The sequence below is a fragment of the Chenopodium album genome, chromosome 14 (genome assembly GCF_948465745.1).
Source record: "Chenopodium album chromosome 14, dcCheAlbu1.1, whole genome shotgun sequence".
NCBI lineage: Eukaryota > Viridiplantae > Streptophyta > Magnoliopsida > Caryophyllales > Amaranthaceae > Chenopodium > Chenopodium album.
In genome coordinates, this window is record NC_137847.1 from 53,388,968 (window position 1) to 53,407,075 (window position 18,108).

General features: G+C 32.2%; 3 protein-coding genes and 1 pseudogene across 3 annotated transcripts; 3 read left to right on the forward strand and 1 right to left on the reverse strand.

Annotated features, from left to right (window-relative positions):
* Window positions 1-216: 216 nt before the first annotated feature.
* On the reverse strand, window positions 217-696 carry LOC145578375 (uncharacterized). Its single transcript, XM_081635705.1, has one exon. The coding sequence runs from the start codon at window positions 694-696 to the stop codon at window positions 217-219; it is 480 nt and encodes a 159-aa protein (XP_081491831.1).
* Window positions 697-5,332: 4,636 nt separating this feature from the next.
* Window positions 5,333-7,960, forward strand: LOC145579585 (pentatricopeptide repeat-containing protein At4g04370 pseudogene; annotated as a pseudogene).
* An 821-nt stretch (window positions 7,961-8,781) lies between these two features.
* Window positions 8,782-10,447, forward strand: LOC145578376 (uncharacterized). The gene is made up of 3 exons (XM_081635706.1): window positions 8,782-9,127; window positions 9,994-10,014; window positions 10,119-10,447. Exons 1-3 carry the CDS (start codon window positions 8,920-8,922, stop codon window positions 10,445-10,447), a joined length of 558 nt encoding a protein of 185 aa, XP_081491832.1. The 5' UTR covers window positions 8,782-8,919.
* Window positions 10,448-12,388: 1,941 nt separating this feature from the next.
* Window positions 12,389-17,999, forward strand: LOC145579586 (peroxidase 29-like). The gene is made up of 3 exons (XM_081636820.1): window positions 12,389-12,645; window positions 16,325-16,670; window positions 17,583-17,999. Exons 1-3 carry the CDS (start codon window positions 12,421-12,423, stop codon window positions 17,981-17,983), a joined length of 972 nt encoding a protein of 323 aa, XP_081492946.1. The 5' UTR covers window positions 12,389-12,420; the 3' UTR covers window positions 17,984-17,999.
* Window positions 18,000-18,108: the final 109 nt, after the last annotated feature.

The window sequence follows — 18,108 nt, forward strand, 5'->3', positions numbered from 1 at the left end:
TAGAGCTTCCACCAACCTAGCTAATAGCCAGAATAGCTGGATCGATCACCTTTATTGGCTCCAAGCAATTTAACAAATCAATTAATATCCAACATGTATGAAAATTATGAACATTAATCAAAACTTAATTAATTAATTAATTATATGCATCCATATTCTTTACCAAAATATGATATGTAGCTAGGATATAGTTGTGTTTGATAATTGACCCTCATTTTAAGCATAGCTACACATGCCATAGTAGCAAAAGCTCCCTTTCTTGCATTTGTTGTGGCAAGCCCCACAATTCTTTCTATCATACCAAAGGTTAATACATCTTCCATTGCAACAAACCTCAGGAAATCTGCATTTTCGTCCACACATTCCACAATTTAGGTTATCCGTTTTGACATTAACACACCTCTTACCACAACAATCGCGGCCTGGACTCCCTTTAGTATGACAAACCCTAGGGAACTTATCACATGTCAAACGGACACGTGCACCGGTACCACCAATCACTTTGTATGGGCTAAATGGATGTTTTTTCTTTGAATTGAGAAACTTACTCGATCCTTTATAGGAATCAAATCTTTCTAGTTCTTCACCTTTCTTATCGTTTTTCTTATTCTCTTTTTTGGTTTGTGCCGAGGAAAGAGTGATGAGAAGGGCCATGAGAACGGCTAAGACAATCGCAATCTTAAGAGATGAATTCATATTTTCTCGACAATTTGAATAAGTAAGATAATGTTGATGGAATTTAAGCTCTAAGAGGAGCTATTATAAGATAAAAGATGAATGTATGTTTTGTGATTTTTACAGTTATGTGTACTATGTATATATAGGCAAGAGATAAAACACATGCATGCATATAAGTTGTACGCAAAGGGAAATAAATTCAAGCGTTTTAGGCGGCTTGAGCAATTAGTGGAGTGGTCTTAGTCATAATAAACCAGAAATTTGGTTTGTGGAAAATATATTTGACCTTATACGTCAAAGCTACTAAAATATGCCAAGTAATTATCAATCATATAATATAATATATAAGCAGGAATAATACAATATAAATCAATATCTAACTAGCATACTCTATGTATCAATATGTATCTATTTATTATTAGTAGAATCATAATAATGTCATTAAACTATATGTTAAACTTTGATCTATATATTATTGGTACTAGTTCCAACACAATCCAAGGAGTAAAGTAGAGCTAAATGATACTTACAAATTTGTGGTCAAAACATTAAGAGAGGGAATAAATTTCTTGGACACTAATTAAACTTATATCCTATAGAAATGTAGATTTTGATAGCTAGCAAAACTATTCTTTTCCCCGACATACAAGGTATTATTATCTAATGTCATTTGATCATATGGCAATTTTAAAAGGGGAAAAAAGTGCTCCTTGCGATTTGGAATGTGGGAGAAGTAGTGAGGATGAAGCTAATATAAGGTGGATGGTTATGAAGCCATAGAATACACGCACACCAATTTAATTAATTACTTCATTAGATTCAATATCAAGTAATTAAGCACGCACTTAAACATGTTCGACAAAAATATTTGTTAGTCGTATTTTAGAGGAGGATATAAGGGGTGTGGCGTTGCCACGCTTTGTCCTCCGTAGTTAGGTGTCTTTGTTTTCCAGTAGCTGCTAGTTGTTTCTTTGTTTTTCGTTTTTTTCTCAGTTTGGTCTTGTATCTCATTCGAATAAAAAAAATGTGTATTTAATTAATTTGTTATAAATAAATTTTAGAAACTAAGCAACGTGGTTTGCATTTAGTTTTCAACAAACTAGTAATTAATTATGAGAAATTATCTAATAAAAAAAATACTGTAAAAATCTACCTAATAAAAGATAAAGTGTGGTAAAAGACTACCTCTAACCGGATTTCCACCATTGACCATTTACTTTCTCTAAATATTTTTGAAGATCGAGAAAGTTAAGCTATTAATCTGTAAGTCTGTAACACATATATGATGAATTATATCTCTTCCTTATATTTTTTTTGGTTAATTTGTTTTAAAAGCCAAGCGAGATCAACCAAATGCTATTAGCAACTAGCATATAGTATTTGGGGTCGGGCAATGCACTACATTTATTATTATTGTTGTTTGAAATTAGCAATCATATATTTAATTAATGACTTAATCTTCTAATAAGTAAATTTTATTTTTCATGTTTTCATTTCCTATAATTTGAGCTTTTGTTCTCCAAAGAGAATTATAGCTAATTTGTGGCCTGATAAAGTGAACTGATAAGGCATCTGGTGTTAAAACTCGAAATTACATGTTCGAGTATGTATGGTATAAATCGCATTAGTGCATTACACATCATAGGTGGAGTTCAACCAATTAAAAAAATTTAATCACTTTACTATGTCAAACTATTCAAATATAAATTGTGCAATTTAAGATATTAAACGTAACCATTCAAATTCTAGATATTTGTTAGATAACAAGGTTATTCGATTTTGTCACTATATCTATCTATTCAAAGCAAAGGAATATCCAAGACTTTTTGATGTGAACAAGATAATATAATTGTTAATTGGCCAATTTAACAGCTTGGATAGAGCTACTAGTTTCACCAATATAATGGCTATTAGCCTAATTTAATTAGTTACGTGGAAATCTCTTTTAAACTTCCTACTTAGTCGTTTTCTTAGCCGTTAGCCAAGCACTTTTGTGATGTACTTGTCAACGCTTTTTGTTTGAAATTTAATCTTTACTTTTCTACTGCTGTTATTTTATTTATTTCAACTCGTTAGACACTTTGTAATATTAATAAACCGATTATGTTCAGCAAAGGCATTTATTGTATATTACTCCCTTCATCCCTTATTGTAAAATTTAAAGTATTTAGTTATTTATGCCCCCTTTGTTTTCAAATTTTGAAAATAAAATTACTCGGTATGAAAATTTAACATATATACCAATTCAATATTGGCAAACATATTAGACATTAACTACAAAAGGTTAAAAAAAATAACTAATTAAATAAAAGCAAGAGGCAAAATTCACTAAAATATCTAAATAGATAATCCTCGATCACAAGCCTGATCAAAACCTGAATGCAAATAGAGGTGTCAAAAGCACACCCGACCCGACCCGATCCGAAACCGACCCGAAAAATATCCGATTCAGATTTGACTCACGTGGACATAACAATTTAGTATGACTTAATTTTAAAAATTGACTCGACCCGACCCGACCATATCAGACCCGATCCAATCATCCGAATTGACACCCCCTAAATTTGCAAATATATTAACGCAATGTTTGCATAATTGTAGAAGATTTGCTATACAATAATTCAAAGCTAGTTACAAAAACATATGTATAATTGTGATTGTGCATGCATGTGCAAATGTGCTTTGCTTAGAGTTTTTGCATACATCTCTCTTTCTTTCTATTTTTATGGCCAGAGTTTGATTACGTATTTAATTATATTACATATATATCTCGTTTGACTTTATGATTGTCACATTTTTATTCCGAATTAATTCATATAAATAGCATTAGGCCATTAGTATATCTCATGTTATGTTGCTGTCGATTGATGTGGTTAAAAAATTATAGTTGTGCTCAATTGTTCATAAGATTCAGAGTTGGTGTAGCGTTAAGTTGAAAATTTACGAATGTCTATAGCCTTATAGGCATGTATTGGAGAAGAGTTTGATCACATGTGATTATTATTTTTTTGTTTGGACTTTTAATATGAGTTTGATTGGATACCATCAAAAAAAAAAAAAAAAAAAAAAAAAAAAAAAAAAAAAAAACCTATTGCCATAAATTACACTACGTATTGGTTTAATTATTAAAGTGAAATGGAAGATATGATTCATATGAACTCATATATTATGTCTCAATTCAAGTGATCTGATCCGATTCACAACTTCACTAATATGAAATCCAAAAAATCACGTTTTGCTTCAAATCGCTTAAAGATGAAGCTAATGGTTGGCTATAGTTTGAGCAAATTTATGTATTATTTCCATATACTCACCTGGAAGCATGTTTGTTAAAGAATAATAAAATGTGATTTTAAGTTACTAAATTGAGCTAACCTGGTCATGTTACATTGATTGACTACCAAGTCATAACATTGTCAAATACCAAAATTAGAAATTGTTTCTTCTTGTATTTATATTCAATGATCTAAAGAAAAAAAAGGAGATGGTAATGATCTAGAACAAGCATTTGCATCGTCTAATTTCCAAAGCCCCATAATATATAGTTAGAACACTTGTTTGAGCACGGCATTTTAGGCAATAAGCTATTGAAATGTGATAAGGAAAATTAGAAAATTATTTTTGTTGAAAATGTAGATGTGATAAAAGAAAGTCAAACGTATTCACTGAAAGTGCGAAAGAAGTAGGCCACAACTTTTTTTAGTAGTGGATAGTGTAAAGGATATTCAAATCATTATTAGTTATTGTGCTAGTTGTGTAATCCCTCGATTTACTCTTTTGGTTGATAGTCAAAGATTTCTATAACTTTGTCTAATGTATCTAGACAAATGTACGTACCTAGTCCAAGGGGCTGTTCTGATTTATTGAACTGAACTGATTGAACCTGAACTAAACTGAACTGTTTATGAGAGAAGGAATTAGAAATTGACCTGAATTGAACTGAAATTAAGCTGAAGAGTACATGCCCTAATTTTATTGCTTACTCATGTACTATATATACTCTTGTACTCATTAATTCAAGCTTTCCAAACCTTTTCTTTCTCATAACTCTATCAGAAAGAGGCTAGAATATATTAATTTATAGTAAAGTCATTTTCAAATATTTAAATAGTTCAAATAGATCTTACAAAAATATTCAAACCATTTTGAGACAGAGAAAGTAAAAGATAAAAATACTCACTCTTAAGAATGAGGTAAGAGTCCATTCAATGCTTGTTTTTTCACCTCTTTCAAACACAAAGATTAATCTATTTATTATTATTATTATTTTTGTACTTTATAACATATGTGAAAATACAAATGCGTAGATAAACAAACAAATGCTTTGCTATGGACAGTTATAAACAACCAATCAAGATCAATAATTAAAATTGTGTGTGTAATACAATAAAATATGTTGTATAATATAAGCATCCCGAACATACATCAACGGACTTTAGGAGTTAACAAATTCCCTAACAATTTAAAGCAAATAATCCAACACAATTACCTAACTAACCCCTAACAATTTAAAGCAAATATTTCAACACAATTTCCTCATAACGTTTAACTACATTTTAAATTTTAACTACCATCATTCTTATCTTCGTGCGAAGGGCCGTTGGGATATTTCTTGTGTCTGGCTGCTTCAGGAGATTAGGGATTTGCTTCGTCATTTCACTTCCTGTGCTATTCGGAAAGTCCCTCGGCGGTGGGTTGCTCCGGCCCATTGGTTGGCTCTTCAAGCTCGTCAACGTCGGTTATTAATGTGGTCTTTTTAGATAACTAGTTTTTGTTTTTTCTTTGATTTTCTTTTTTCTTTCTTAGTTCGTCTTGTCAAAAAAAAAAAAAAAAACTACCATCATTCTTCACTATCCTAAGCCAATGAGCAGGCTCAAATCCCACATAAGACCACCGCTAACACCGCCGCAACCACCACCACTGCCGCCGTCCTCCACCACAACAGAATCCTTCAATTCAACGATTAACCGCCTTTCTTCGGCGGGTTCTCACCGTGATGTACTCACCACCTTCTCTTCAATGCTCAACTCCCACACTCCCTCAGATGCTCACACTTTCCCCTGTCTTTTTAAAGCTTGCACTTTTCTCAACAAGTTTTCACTTGGGATGTTGTTACATCAACGTGTTATCATTCATGGGTATTCTTCAGATTCCTATATTTCATCTTCTTTGATCAATTTTTATGCGAAATTTGGTCGGGTCAAGAATGCACATAATGTGTTTGATTTAATGCCTGAGAGAAATGTAGTTCCTTGGACTGCTATAATTGGGTGTTACACGCGTTCTGGGGATGTTTATAGTGGGGTTCATTTGTATAATTTGATGAGATATGAGGGAATTTCACCTAGTTCTGTTACCATGTTGAATATTTTATCTGGGGTTAGTGATATTTCTTTGTTGGAGTGTTTACATGCTAGTGTAATTCAGTTTGGTTTGTGTTCTGATCTTAATTTGGCTAACTGTATGTTGAATTTGTATGGAAAATGTGGGAGAATTAAAGCTGCTAGGGACTTATTTGAAGTGATGTTTAAGAGGGATATTGTTTCGTGGAATTCATTGGTTTCGGGTTATGCTCAAGCAGGGAACTTTAAGGAGATATTGAAGCTGTTTAAAAGAATGAGGAGTGAAAGTATCGGCCCTGACCAGCAGACATTCGGGGCTCTTTTGAGAGCCTCCGACACTTTACAAACTGATGTTGATTTGGGAAGACTGATTCATGGACAGATTGTAACATGTGGATTGCATGTGGATGCACATTTAGCAACTTCACTCGTGGTCCTGTACTCGAGATGTGGAAATGTCTGCAGTGCGTTTAAAGTATTTGTAAGGGTTTTAGAGAAGGATGTGATTCTTTGGACTTCTGTGATATCTGCATTTGTACAGAATGATAGTGCATACAATGCATTGATGGTCTTTAGTCAAATGCTGGATTCTTGTTGTACTCCTTCTACATCAACAATAGCTACAGTTCTTGCTGCGTGTGCAAAAATTAGTTCACTGCGACTTGGGACTTCAGTACACGCGTACCTACTACGTCAAAGAATGACTCTAGATATTCCTGTTCAAAACTCACTGATCACAATGTATGCAAAGTGTGATCTTCTAGGGCAAAGTTACGCCATTTTTGACAATATGAGTGAGAGAGACATAGTTTCATGGAACGCAATTGTTGCAGCATATGCACAAAATGGTGATTTGTGGAAGGCATTGTGCTTGCTCAATGAGATGAGATCAATGCTCCAACAACCTGACTCTATAACCGTTATTTCACTACTCCAAGCTTGTGCTTCCACAGGGGCACTGCAACAAGGAAAGTGGATCCACAATTTTCTCACCAGAAGCTTTTCTCAGTCGAGCATAAGGGTTGGTACAGCTTTAGTTGACATGTATTCAAAATGTGGTGACCTTAAAATAGCTCACAAGTGTTTTAATCAGATGCTGAAGCATGATATTGTCTCCTGGAGCACAATTATCACTGGATATGGCAGTCATGGAAAAGGGGAGATGGCTTTAAAGCTGTTTTCGGATTTTCTACACTTGGGGTTTCAACCAAATCATGTCATCTTTCTTTCTGTTCTCTTCTCTTGCAGCCACAATGGACTGGTTTCTGAAGGTCTAAGGATATTCAATGCAATGATACATGATTTTGGAATTAAACCAGAACTGGAGCATCGTGCTTGCATTGTTGATCTGCTCTGTCGAGCTGGAAGGCTTGGAGAGGCATATAATTTCATAAAGACAATGTTTTCCAATCCCACGGCTGATGTTTTGGGCATACTTCTTGATGCATGTCGGATAAAGGGTGATGCTATACTTGGTGATATTGTTGCAAAAGATATCATGATGCTGAAACCTGCTTGTGCTGAGAATTATGTACAGCTGGCTCATAGTTATGCTTCTATGAAGAGATGGGAGGGCGTGAATGATGCATGGACTCAAATGAAGGCTCTTGGACTGAAAAAGCTCCCAGGTTGGAGTTATATTCAGCAACAAGGTGAAATTACCGCATTTTTTAATGGTCAGAGTGATCATCCTCTCAATGAAGAAATGTTTTGGGTCCTGGATATATTAGGTTATCAAATGGATGAACTGAGGTTCAACCTGAGTAACAGTGGTTTGAATGACAATATTAATGAAAATAATGTTTTATTTGGGTGAACAAGGTCCTATAACCACCACATATTTACTGACCAAATTTTTGATGATTAATTTGAGGACAAGAGTGTGATTATTTAAGCAATTTACAGCTTGTAGAATCATTTTCTAGCTGCTGTCAGATCTGCATACGAAAGCCAAGGTTACAAGGCCGGAGGCCCTCTAATGGGAACTGAAATTCTGGGACCAATATTTTATCAAAGTACACTGATTGAACATATGGATGGTTAACTTATGCATATATTCAGGGGACGATTTTATTGTGTAAGTGATTCTTTGATCAGTAATCGCTACAAATATAATATGGCATGTATCTTTGTTCTACAATTTCATTCACTTTACATGTTGACATATTGATAGTTTATGCACATATGCAGGTGTGATCGCATTTTTTCTGTAACCGATTTTTTGACCATTAATTGGTACACATGAGCTGGTATGTGACCATTCACTTTGACTGATTCTGGTGGCTGGATATGAGTATGATGGGTTATGAAATGCATCCTTTCTACAGTGATGCAGACCAGCCATTTCTCTAGGCGTATGCTGGAGTGGCGTGAGTAAATGGGAGGAAACAATTGTGAAATGCTCTTCTGTGATGTAAGTATCCGTCTATCCCAAAAGCTTATGATGAAAAGAGTATTCAAGTATTATTCCTTGTCTATTGGTTGATATAGCATCAAAAGTCTCTGGTGACTAATCTGACTTGGCCCAAATTTACCGGGCTTGTGCCAACATTTCCGGGTGCAGCCATACCCGGCATTGGTCATTTTTACTGTAGTTAGAATCATAGAACCAAACATAAAACATCAAGAAATGGAAAAAAAGATGTTTTTTTTTTTTTTTTAATAAAGACAGATTATAAAATTTTGGCTCAAGATTAGGCATTTTGTTAGCATATACATTTGACTAGGTAATTTCCCATAAATCCAAATTTGATGCCCAAAACTAAAAAAATTAAAAAAAAAATAAACCGCATTAATTCTATAACAATTCCAAAAAGCAACTTTTTTGTGATTAAAATCTGAAATTTCCAGTAACATCATTAGAAGAAGAGGAAGCAGCAGCATTATGATTGGTTAAAAAATGGTACATCTAAAGAGAGGAAATGGGATATTCAGCCCAAGAGTGGTGAAAATGGCAACTGGAATTCTTGGGATGTGTGTTGTTGGTTACATTGTGGGTCCCCCACTTTATTGGCAAGGCCTTGCCGCATTTTCTCACTCTTCCTCTTCTTGCCCTCCTTGCCTTTGTGATTGTTCTTCCTCTTACCCTTTTCTATCTCTTCCTCAAGGTTTTTTTTTTTTTTTTTTTTTATACGGATTCCTTGAGGTAATTTAATCATTCTTATAACCCTAATGAATTGGTTTGCATTGCATTAGTTTCTACTAATCATGATCGATTAGACGATTAGGAGTTAGGATGTGTAGGTAAATCTGTGACTAAGATTGTGTCGGTGTTGCCCTTGTAGCTCATTCGGACAAAAAATAATTGTCTAAGATAGGATCTACACTAGGTGCTTTATATAAACATTAAATTCCGTGTTATTTTTAGTTAATTATCTTGGCCTCCATTAATTACTTTCGTAATTAACATGTTGTAACCTTTTTTTTTTTTTTGAACGGTAACATGTTGTAACCTTGATGATCATGAATGTTGCATTTTTATGGATTTAATTTTAATCATTATCATAGCTTTCTATATAGATTTTTATTTTCCACACAATTTGGCTCTCTGCACCAACAGGCAACAGGCTTCTTGGAATGGCACTCCTGTGTATGAAAGAGATTGTCCAAAAACCCATACAATATACACAATGTTTAATAAATGGAATATTTTTATTTTCTGTATATGAGTAATTAATTTTTCATTTATTCTTTTGTTAAAGGGAAAGTGATGATATAATTATATACAATTTGCTCATGTTAGATCTGTTTTAGGACATGGGATCTTCCTAGTTTTTACCTAAAACATACTTAATATTCTAGAATATGGCAAGCCACCATTTACCTGAAATTTGCTCTAAATTATACTACATTATAACTCTAATAGGAGTATTAGTTAAGCTTAATAATACATTCTCAAGAAAACTGATTTATCTGTGACTCACTTGTAACTCGCGACTCTCTAACCAGATTCATCTGTTTGCTTTTGTTACAGGACTGAACAGATCATTTACAGGTTAGGGTTTTTTAAGGTTACGAAATTCATGATATACTTCAAGCCAAGGGGTGAAATTATATGATGATGTACTGATATTCTTCTGGATGTTTTTACTTTTTCAGATTGTATGAAGCATGATCCTGAGGTTAGTGAAGAAATGGAGAAGCACTTTGCAGATCTTGTGGCAGACGAGCTGAGACAAAAAGAGGCCGAAGCCTCAGAAAACCAGCGAAGATCTGATATGGGGTTGCTTGAAGCTAAGAAGTTCGCGTCTCAGTATCAGAAAGAGGCAGATAAGTGCAACTCAGGCATGGAAACTTGCGAGGAGGCAAGAGAAAGAGCTGAGGAAGCCTTAGAAGCACAGAGAAAGATAACCGCAATGTGGGAGCAAAGAGCACGCCAGGAAGGATGGAATGAAACCGTTGCTAGAAGAGCTCACGAAAAGAAATGATTAGCTTCAAGTTTGTAAGTCCTTGATTGTTTTCCTAGTTGATAGTGCAGATCACAGTTTTATTATTGGACAAACATTTAGGCTTTAGCTAATTTTACTAAATTTTTGTTACAGTAATTCTTAAAAATAATACTAGTACATATGAAATATTAATGGGATGTATATGCTGGAAAATGAGCTGGTTGAGTAGAAATCTTATTATCATCCAACTAAGAAATTGCTGCTTGGTCATTCTTCAATTGGTTGCATATACAGAATGGGGAAAGTTATTAAACATGGTCATTTATAATTACAGAGCCCACAATTCCATAACAGGACTTTCGTAAGTACATAATTATCAAGGATGCGCTCTACCACTGAGCTAAATTGCCCGTAGTTTAATCTAAAAACTCGGGGATATGACTTGAAATGTGTGGATTAAGCTATGCAGTAGAAACAAATCAATTCACAAAAACTTGGCTCCTTTACAGCCAGTAACTTTCATGTTCTTGCCTTCATGATCTATCACATCAATCTGATCGAAACAAATCATCCTTTTTACGGAAGTAAATCTTTACCTAGATTAAATCACCAATCTACTGTATTTTCTATCTTTTTCATGAAATTGCATTAGAACTTGTACTTTTGAGTTTGAACACGACTTCTTCAACTGTTAAAGACAAAGTTGAATGTCATGTGAAAAAGAAAGAAGGAAAATAAATGCACAACAAATCCTTATCAGTTAAACCAACGACTAACCAGTTATAATTGGTGAAATGTGCATAGTATTGAGGCATATTGGTTGAAAAGAGGAAAGACCAAAATAACAACAATAAATTTTGACACACAATTCATAATCAATTTTGCTCAATTTGTGGGTGTTTTTGCTCTGTTTTTGGCAGGCTTATTGTCAGAAGTTCTGATAGCAAACCAACCTCTAATTGTTGGAGTCGGTCACTAAATTTCAACTTTTTTTTAATACGAAAACTCTAGAAATTCTTTTGCAAACTTTGTATTGTCAATTACTACACAACCCCAAATTAGCAGCCAAGTACAGTGCATACAAAGGAGTAATAGATATGTAGTGGTAAGTGAAAAGGAATAATAGATATGAAGAGGACAATGGGACGAAAAACTACTTTAATACTTCGTAGCTTAAGGCCATGTTCATCGGTAATGTTTGAAGTAACGATTAGTGTTTTGACCAAGTTAAATAATGCTAAAAAATGTGTTTGGCAAGTTAGCGATTTGGTAGCGTTAATGGTACAAGTAGTATTTGGGTAGCTTTTTTCAAACTTTAAAAACGATGAACAAGTGAAAACTTAAGGGTATATGATGAAAAAAAAAAACCCTTCAATTTATATCATTGTAAGTTTGTAACCGTAAGTGAAGTATATAAATAAGGCTTAAGTCTACAACTATGTAATTCTAATCCTTGCTAGATAAAGATGATAGTCAAATGATTTTTTAATTTTATTGCTGTCTCATGGTTATGTATATATGTACTACTCCATTATTAATTAGGTATTTGAATATTATTGCATAAATTAGAAAAAATTTCATCACAATAACTACATTAGACTAGCCTTGACACTTTGACCCTAAAGAACATGTAAAAAAAAAACGTAGTAGTTTTCTAGACTTCTTTGGAGTAAGATAATTTTTACGTAGTAAATGACAAAACACAAAAATATTGAATGCACCCTTTTACAAGTAAAAGGCATTTACTTCCCCTAAAATGTGACATAGAGCACAAATTTAATAATGTATCAATTAAAAAAAATAATATATATATATATATATATATATATATATATATATATATATATATATATATATATATATATATATATATATATGCTTCATAATAATTTAACTTACCACTAGATGAATATCAATTGGACTGCCACCCTATATATATATATAATAATATATACATAACTAACATACCAAACTCTTTAAATTCATCTTGGAATATAATTTTCAGAGAGAAAATGGAAAGTTGGAGAGTAATAGTAGTACTACATCTTAGTATTGTGATACTTAGTTTATGTGCTACAAAAAATGAAGCTTATAATCAATTAGATTACAACTATTATGAAACTTCATGTCCATTTTTAGAAGACATTGTTAGAAAAGAGATGTTAAGCATCTTTGCAACTGATGTTTCTTCTCCTGCTGCCTTTCTTCGCTTATTGTTTCATGACTGCCAAGTTCAGGTAATTACATATATACCCCCTTCTACATTAGTTTATTTCATATATAATCATTTCGTATTTGCAATTGTGATGCCAAATTCATAATCGTGATATATATACTTAAAATGCATATAACGGGGATGTTTAGGAATCTCGGGAACTTATAGAGGCCATTGTTATAGAAATTTTAGGTTAGTTGTAATTCTTGTAAATCATTAACGAAGTACGTACTACTAGCTCAATAATATCTTATTGGTTCGTTGTTGATTTCATTAGATATCTAATCGCATAAATTACTTTAGTTGATCCACTACTTTAACCACCCCCAATGTCATAATTTTTCTTCCTAGTAAAAACCACCCTTTAAAAAAAAAAAATACAAAAAAATACACTTTGATTGCTCATAATATCAACGTACGTACTCATAGTCAGTTCACTTAGTTGTCATTGTTTGTGATATATTCAAATATTGGTATGTAGTGTTTTCCGTTTGGGAAACAAGGGTACTTTTAATGTCTACTTTGGTAGTAATATGTGATATTATTAAAATTTAATTTCTTGCAGCTATTATGATATATGCAAACTACTATTACAAATAAACAAGTACAAAATTTACTTATAAACGAATGTCAACTTGGTTCAATACTTAGGGTGATCAATATCCAAAACATAGAAGCGAATCTTGTTTGGGTGCACTATTTTTCGCGGGATTGTATACATAATTTTCAATTTCTTTTTCTACATACGCCCTTCTTTATTTCTCTTTTTAAAATTCTATATTTGGAGTACTTTAAATTTATGTGCCTATCCCATTTTACAGTAAATATTATGCCACATACCAGGGTGAAAAGAGTAGTCAATTAAGAATACGTAATCTTCCCTTATGACCACGTGACAACTAATTTCGAAAGAAGCTAAGAAATATACTCGTACTATTATGTATAATTTTTCATTTTCTCTTCTAGTGAATTTAACCTTTCTATTGTCATGTTGTTCTTCTTGCTATCGTCATACTCCTATTATTATCCCTTGAAAAAAGGGGTTCCTTTTAGAATTAAATTGCCAACTAACAACTGAAAAAATTACAGTATCAAGTACTCTATAGAATTAATAATGAAAGCATTGAGCTATGGGCTTATGGCAACTTAGCAAGTACTTGTTGCTCAAAATTAATGGAGTTAGAGTGACGTGTAACTAAACTTTTATGGGTTAACTAATTGTCCTAGTAGTGTACTAGCCTCTACTAGGTATATCAATCTAGCTACACACTCAGGGCTTGTTCTGATTTACTGAGCTGAATTGAACTGAACTTCACTACACTAAATATTTTATGAGAAAAGAAAATTAGAAACTGAACTGAACTAAACTAAACTGATTGGAGCTGAACTGAACTGGACTGAAAATAAGCTAAAAAGAACAGGCCCTCAATTAAGCTACTTTGTTCCTTCGTTTTGTTAGTTTACTCACATTCTACCTTCTACATTATTCACGTTCTTCTACGTGACTATCTATGATTGCTATATACTAAAAGAAATATAATCACGTTAAAAAATTAGTGTAGAGTAAAATATTACTTTTGTATAATTTGCTGAATAGAAAATATTAACTATTAACAATGTGCATAAGTAGGTATAGAAGTCAAGCTATATAAACTATTACATAGTAAAATAGAGGGATCGGAGTGCAAATGAGTGAGTTGTATATATTTAGATGATTGGCTTGTAACAAGAAATAGTTATAAATTCAAGCATTGGAGCTTATATTATATGAGATAATATAATTTATACATCATAGCAATTCAAACTTTTTCAATAATTTGAGGGTGGGTGAAGGGTAAGTAATTATAATATTACCTCCATAATTTATTTTATTTTTGGCCTGCCATTGGCTGAAATAGACATTACATGAAATTAAACATCTTATCTACACTTAGGTAGACCTAAAATTTTCATTTATTATGAAAAGGATATGTCTCTCTAACTATGGAGTAGCAAACAAAATTAATTTTATAGGTTGACTTTTAATAAACATGTCATCATACACTTTTAATACTTTGAACCCGTTTTGATTGAATGAACTGAGTTAAACTGAACTGAACTGAACTTATTGGAGCTGAACTGAACTGAACTAAACTGAATATTTTATGAGAGAAGGAAATTAAGAACTGAATTGAACTGAACTGAACTTATTGGAGCTGAACTGAACTGAACTAAACTGAACTGAATTGCAAATAATCTGAAGATAACAGGCCCTACTTCATTCTCCATGCATTTGATGGCAACTCAAATAACATTTCATTTTGTATATTATATGTCATTAATGAATCAATGTTAATTTATTTAAAATTAATAACATAAACACAATTAAGATCACTTTGTAAATTCTAGTGCACAACCTTAAAATTATTTTTTAAGATCACCTTAAAACAATTTAAGTGTATGTTAGTGATGGCTTATTGTATTTAGTGTAAAAGACTCGAATAAACAAAAAGATACATTTTTCGTTCTTAATAACTGCATCATTTTAACTTTTACACATTTTTAATCCCTTCTTGACCTTAAAAGACATTTATCTAAGCAAGTGAAAAATGATACGTTATGGTCATTAGTTTTATTGTTGATTGTTGACAAAAGGTTGTGCTTCTGCATTAGGGTATTAGAAGGTCAATTTTTTATTTTATTTTTATTTTTATTTTTGACAAAGGATAGGTCAATATATTCAGAAGCATATATATTTGTAATTGTGGTCCGAAAATAACAAATTAAAAGCTCCGATTTCTGATTGTTTTACGTCCATACATTCATGTACATAATTTCATAACTCATCATGTGCTTTCGGTGAATTATTAATAATAAATTATAACATTATTTATCATTTATTTACGTTAGTTAGTAGATGAATGATTTCCTTTATTTTCTTTCAAGTTTTAACCTCATTTTTGATAAATTACTTTATGTTTTTACATTATCACGCTATTTTCATGCCATATTTAATACCGCCACTTTCATTCATTTATTATCTTTCACAAGCAATCACGACTGATGAAGACCTAACTGTGTGATCTATCCTCGAATAGTAGTCCACCAAATTTAGTTCTAGCTATAGTATCTCACTGTTACTCTCGTGGGTTTTACGTTAAGTTTTGATTTTCACTCTTGTCGATAAATTAATATATTACTTCCTCTTTTTCTTTTTAGTTGACGCGTTCTTTTAGTTACGTTTGTCAATGCACTAATTCACCCATTAATATTTTTAATTACCGATAAACAAAAATTATGAAAAGGTGATATTTTGAAAATACATATTAGGATGAATCTAACAAGATCTCAAATGAATATATTTCATTATGCATAAAGCACAAAATACAGTCAAAGAATAGTGTGTGAATAGTGCTAAAGTCAAAAGTTATCAACTAAAAAAACGGAGGTAGTATAATTTTAACCGTCATATACATAATTTTTTTTTTTTTTTTGGGTTAACATGTACATGATGTTAGATGAAAGTACGTATGTATAATAAGATGTATTACACATATGTGTTTCTTATGTATAAACCATCATTATAGGCAAAATAAAATAATACGTGCATAGTGTAAAAAGTGTCCATTGTAAATGAAAATATGGAGAAAGTATAATATTTTTGGTTTAGATCGAACCAAAATTTTAAAACAAATAACTCAATAACCTTGAATTTTGTTTAGGGATGTGATGCATCAATTCTACTGAATTCAAAAGACTCGGAAATGAAATGTTCCAAGAACTTCGGGATCAGAAAATTTGAAGCAATTGGTAAACTAAAATTCGTCTTGGAAGCCGCATGTCCAAGGCAAGTCTCTTGTGCAGATATAATTGCTCTAGCAGCAAGGGACTCGGTCGCGCTCTCGGGTGGACCTTCAATACAAATTCCTCTTGGAAGAAAGGACTCAAGGACTTGTAGCACCCAACAAGCTGATGTTCATCTTCCTTCCACCAGCATCAACGTCGATCAATTACTCCAAATTTTCATGAGCAAAGGAATGAATCTCCGAGAGTCTGTGGCAATCCTAGGTAATCTATTCTTATTAACTCTTAAAAAATCATACGCTAATTAATTAATTAATTATACTACCTTTGATTTTTTTTAGTTGCAACTTTAGGGTATTATTTATGAGATATAAAATATTCCAAAGTTGTAACTAATAAAAATCGGAGTAGTATATACATACAGCAAAACCGTTGTGTATATTTATTCTATTCTCTTTAATACATAACGCATGCAAAAACGTAACAAAATAAACATCAACGTTATTCTCACAATAAACAACACATTTATTTATACATTTTTTTTTGAGGAAACATTTATTTATACATTAAATATGCATAATTAGAAGTTTAGGGAATTATGAGCAAAATTAGATTTGGAAGTTTTCATGTGATACACACTGTAGTACGGAGTAGTATACGACTATATTCCAAATTATAGCCTTACAATATGTAACATGAAATATATTGGCCTTTAAACTACCAAGTAGCTGTGCATTCATAATAATTATCGTACAATAATGGATTATAATTGGTGCAAGTCCTTAATTGCCTATACAAATGTGGAAATAAAAAACCTAAGTGTCACCAAAATTTTAATAGTTGTCAATTTATTAAGAAAATAACCTTAATAGGTAGTATGTAGTCATGTGGATGTCATTTACCATAGTTGACACGTACTGTATTAGTAGTGGTACTAGTTTTCAATATCGAATACTAAATTTCGTCAATATTTTTTATTGTGCATTGTGAACTAAAATCTTGTTTAGTGAAATAAGACACTTGAACCACAAAAGATAAATAATATAGACTAAAATTTTTTATTTCTTGAATATTGGATCATCCTCTAAGAACATACGAAGTATATTCTGCACCGTCGTATATATTAATGTATGTTTCTATGCCGTCATAATATTTTATTTTGTTTCATTTTTATAGGTGGACATACACTAGGAGCAGGGCATTGCATAAACATTGTGGACAGACTATACATGCCAAATCCAAGAGATGAAATGGATCCCAATTTTCAACTTGCATTAAAACTTGTTTGCCCTACTAAAATTCCTATGACAAACTTAACAGCAATACCAAATGATATAACACCAACAATATTTGATAACCAATATTATAGGGATATTCTTATGGGCAAAGGCTTGTTTAGCATCGACTCCACCATTTCAAGGGATCCTCACACCATTAATATTGTCAATCAATTTGCTGATGATCAAGAGTTGTTTTTCCAAGCTTTTTCTTCTGCTTTTGTTAAGCTTTCTTCAGCTAATGTTCTTACTGGGAACATGGGTGAAGTTAGGTTACAATGTGATCAAGTAAATAGATGACATTATTATTAATATTCGTCGTATTTTAAACATTTTCATGTCTCATATATGTTTATATTATATATGTATATGAGTTTCATATGAATTAGAATTGTCATTATAGTATTTGGCCCTTTTTTTTACCA

What these genes read in the sequence shown, in the direction of transcription:
- LOC145578375 (XM_081635705.1), bottom strand. Translation starts at nt 696, where the DNA reads ATGAATTCATCTCTTAAGATTGCGATTGTCTTAGCCGTTCTCATGGCC.
- LOC145578376 (XM_081635706.1), top strand. Translation starts at nt 8,920, where the DNA reads ATGGTACATCTAAAGAGAGGAAATGGGATATTCAGCCCAAGAGTGGTG. An exon ending in TTTTCTATCTCTTCCTCAAG is followed by an intron (nt 9,128 to 9,993) that starts GTTTTTTTTTTT and finishes CTTTTGTTACAG; the next exon opens with GACTGAACAGATCATTTACA. An exon ending in ACTGAACAGATCATTTACAG is followed by an intron (nt 10,015 to 10,118) that starts GTTAGGGTTTTT and finishes TTACTTTTTCAG; the next exon opens with ATTGTATGAAGCATGATCCT.
- LOC145579586 (XM_081636820.1), top strand. Translation starts at nt 12,421, where the DNA reads ATGGAAAGTTGGAGAGTAATAGTAGTACTACATCTTAGTATTGTGATA. An exon ending in TTCATGACTGCCAAGTTCAG is followed by an intron (nt 12,646 to 16,324) that starts GTAATTACATAT and finishes AATTTTGTTTAG; the next exon opens with GGATGTGATGCATCAATTCT. An exon ending in AGAGTCTGTGGCAATCCTAG is followed by an intron (nt 16,671 to 17,582) that starts GTAATCTATTCT and finishes TCATTTTTATAG; the next exon opens with GTGGACATACACTAGGAGCA.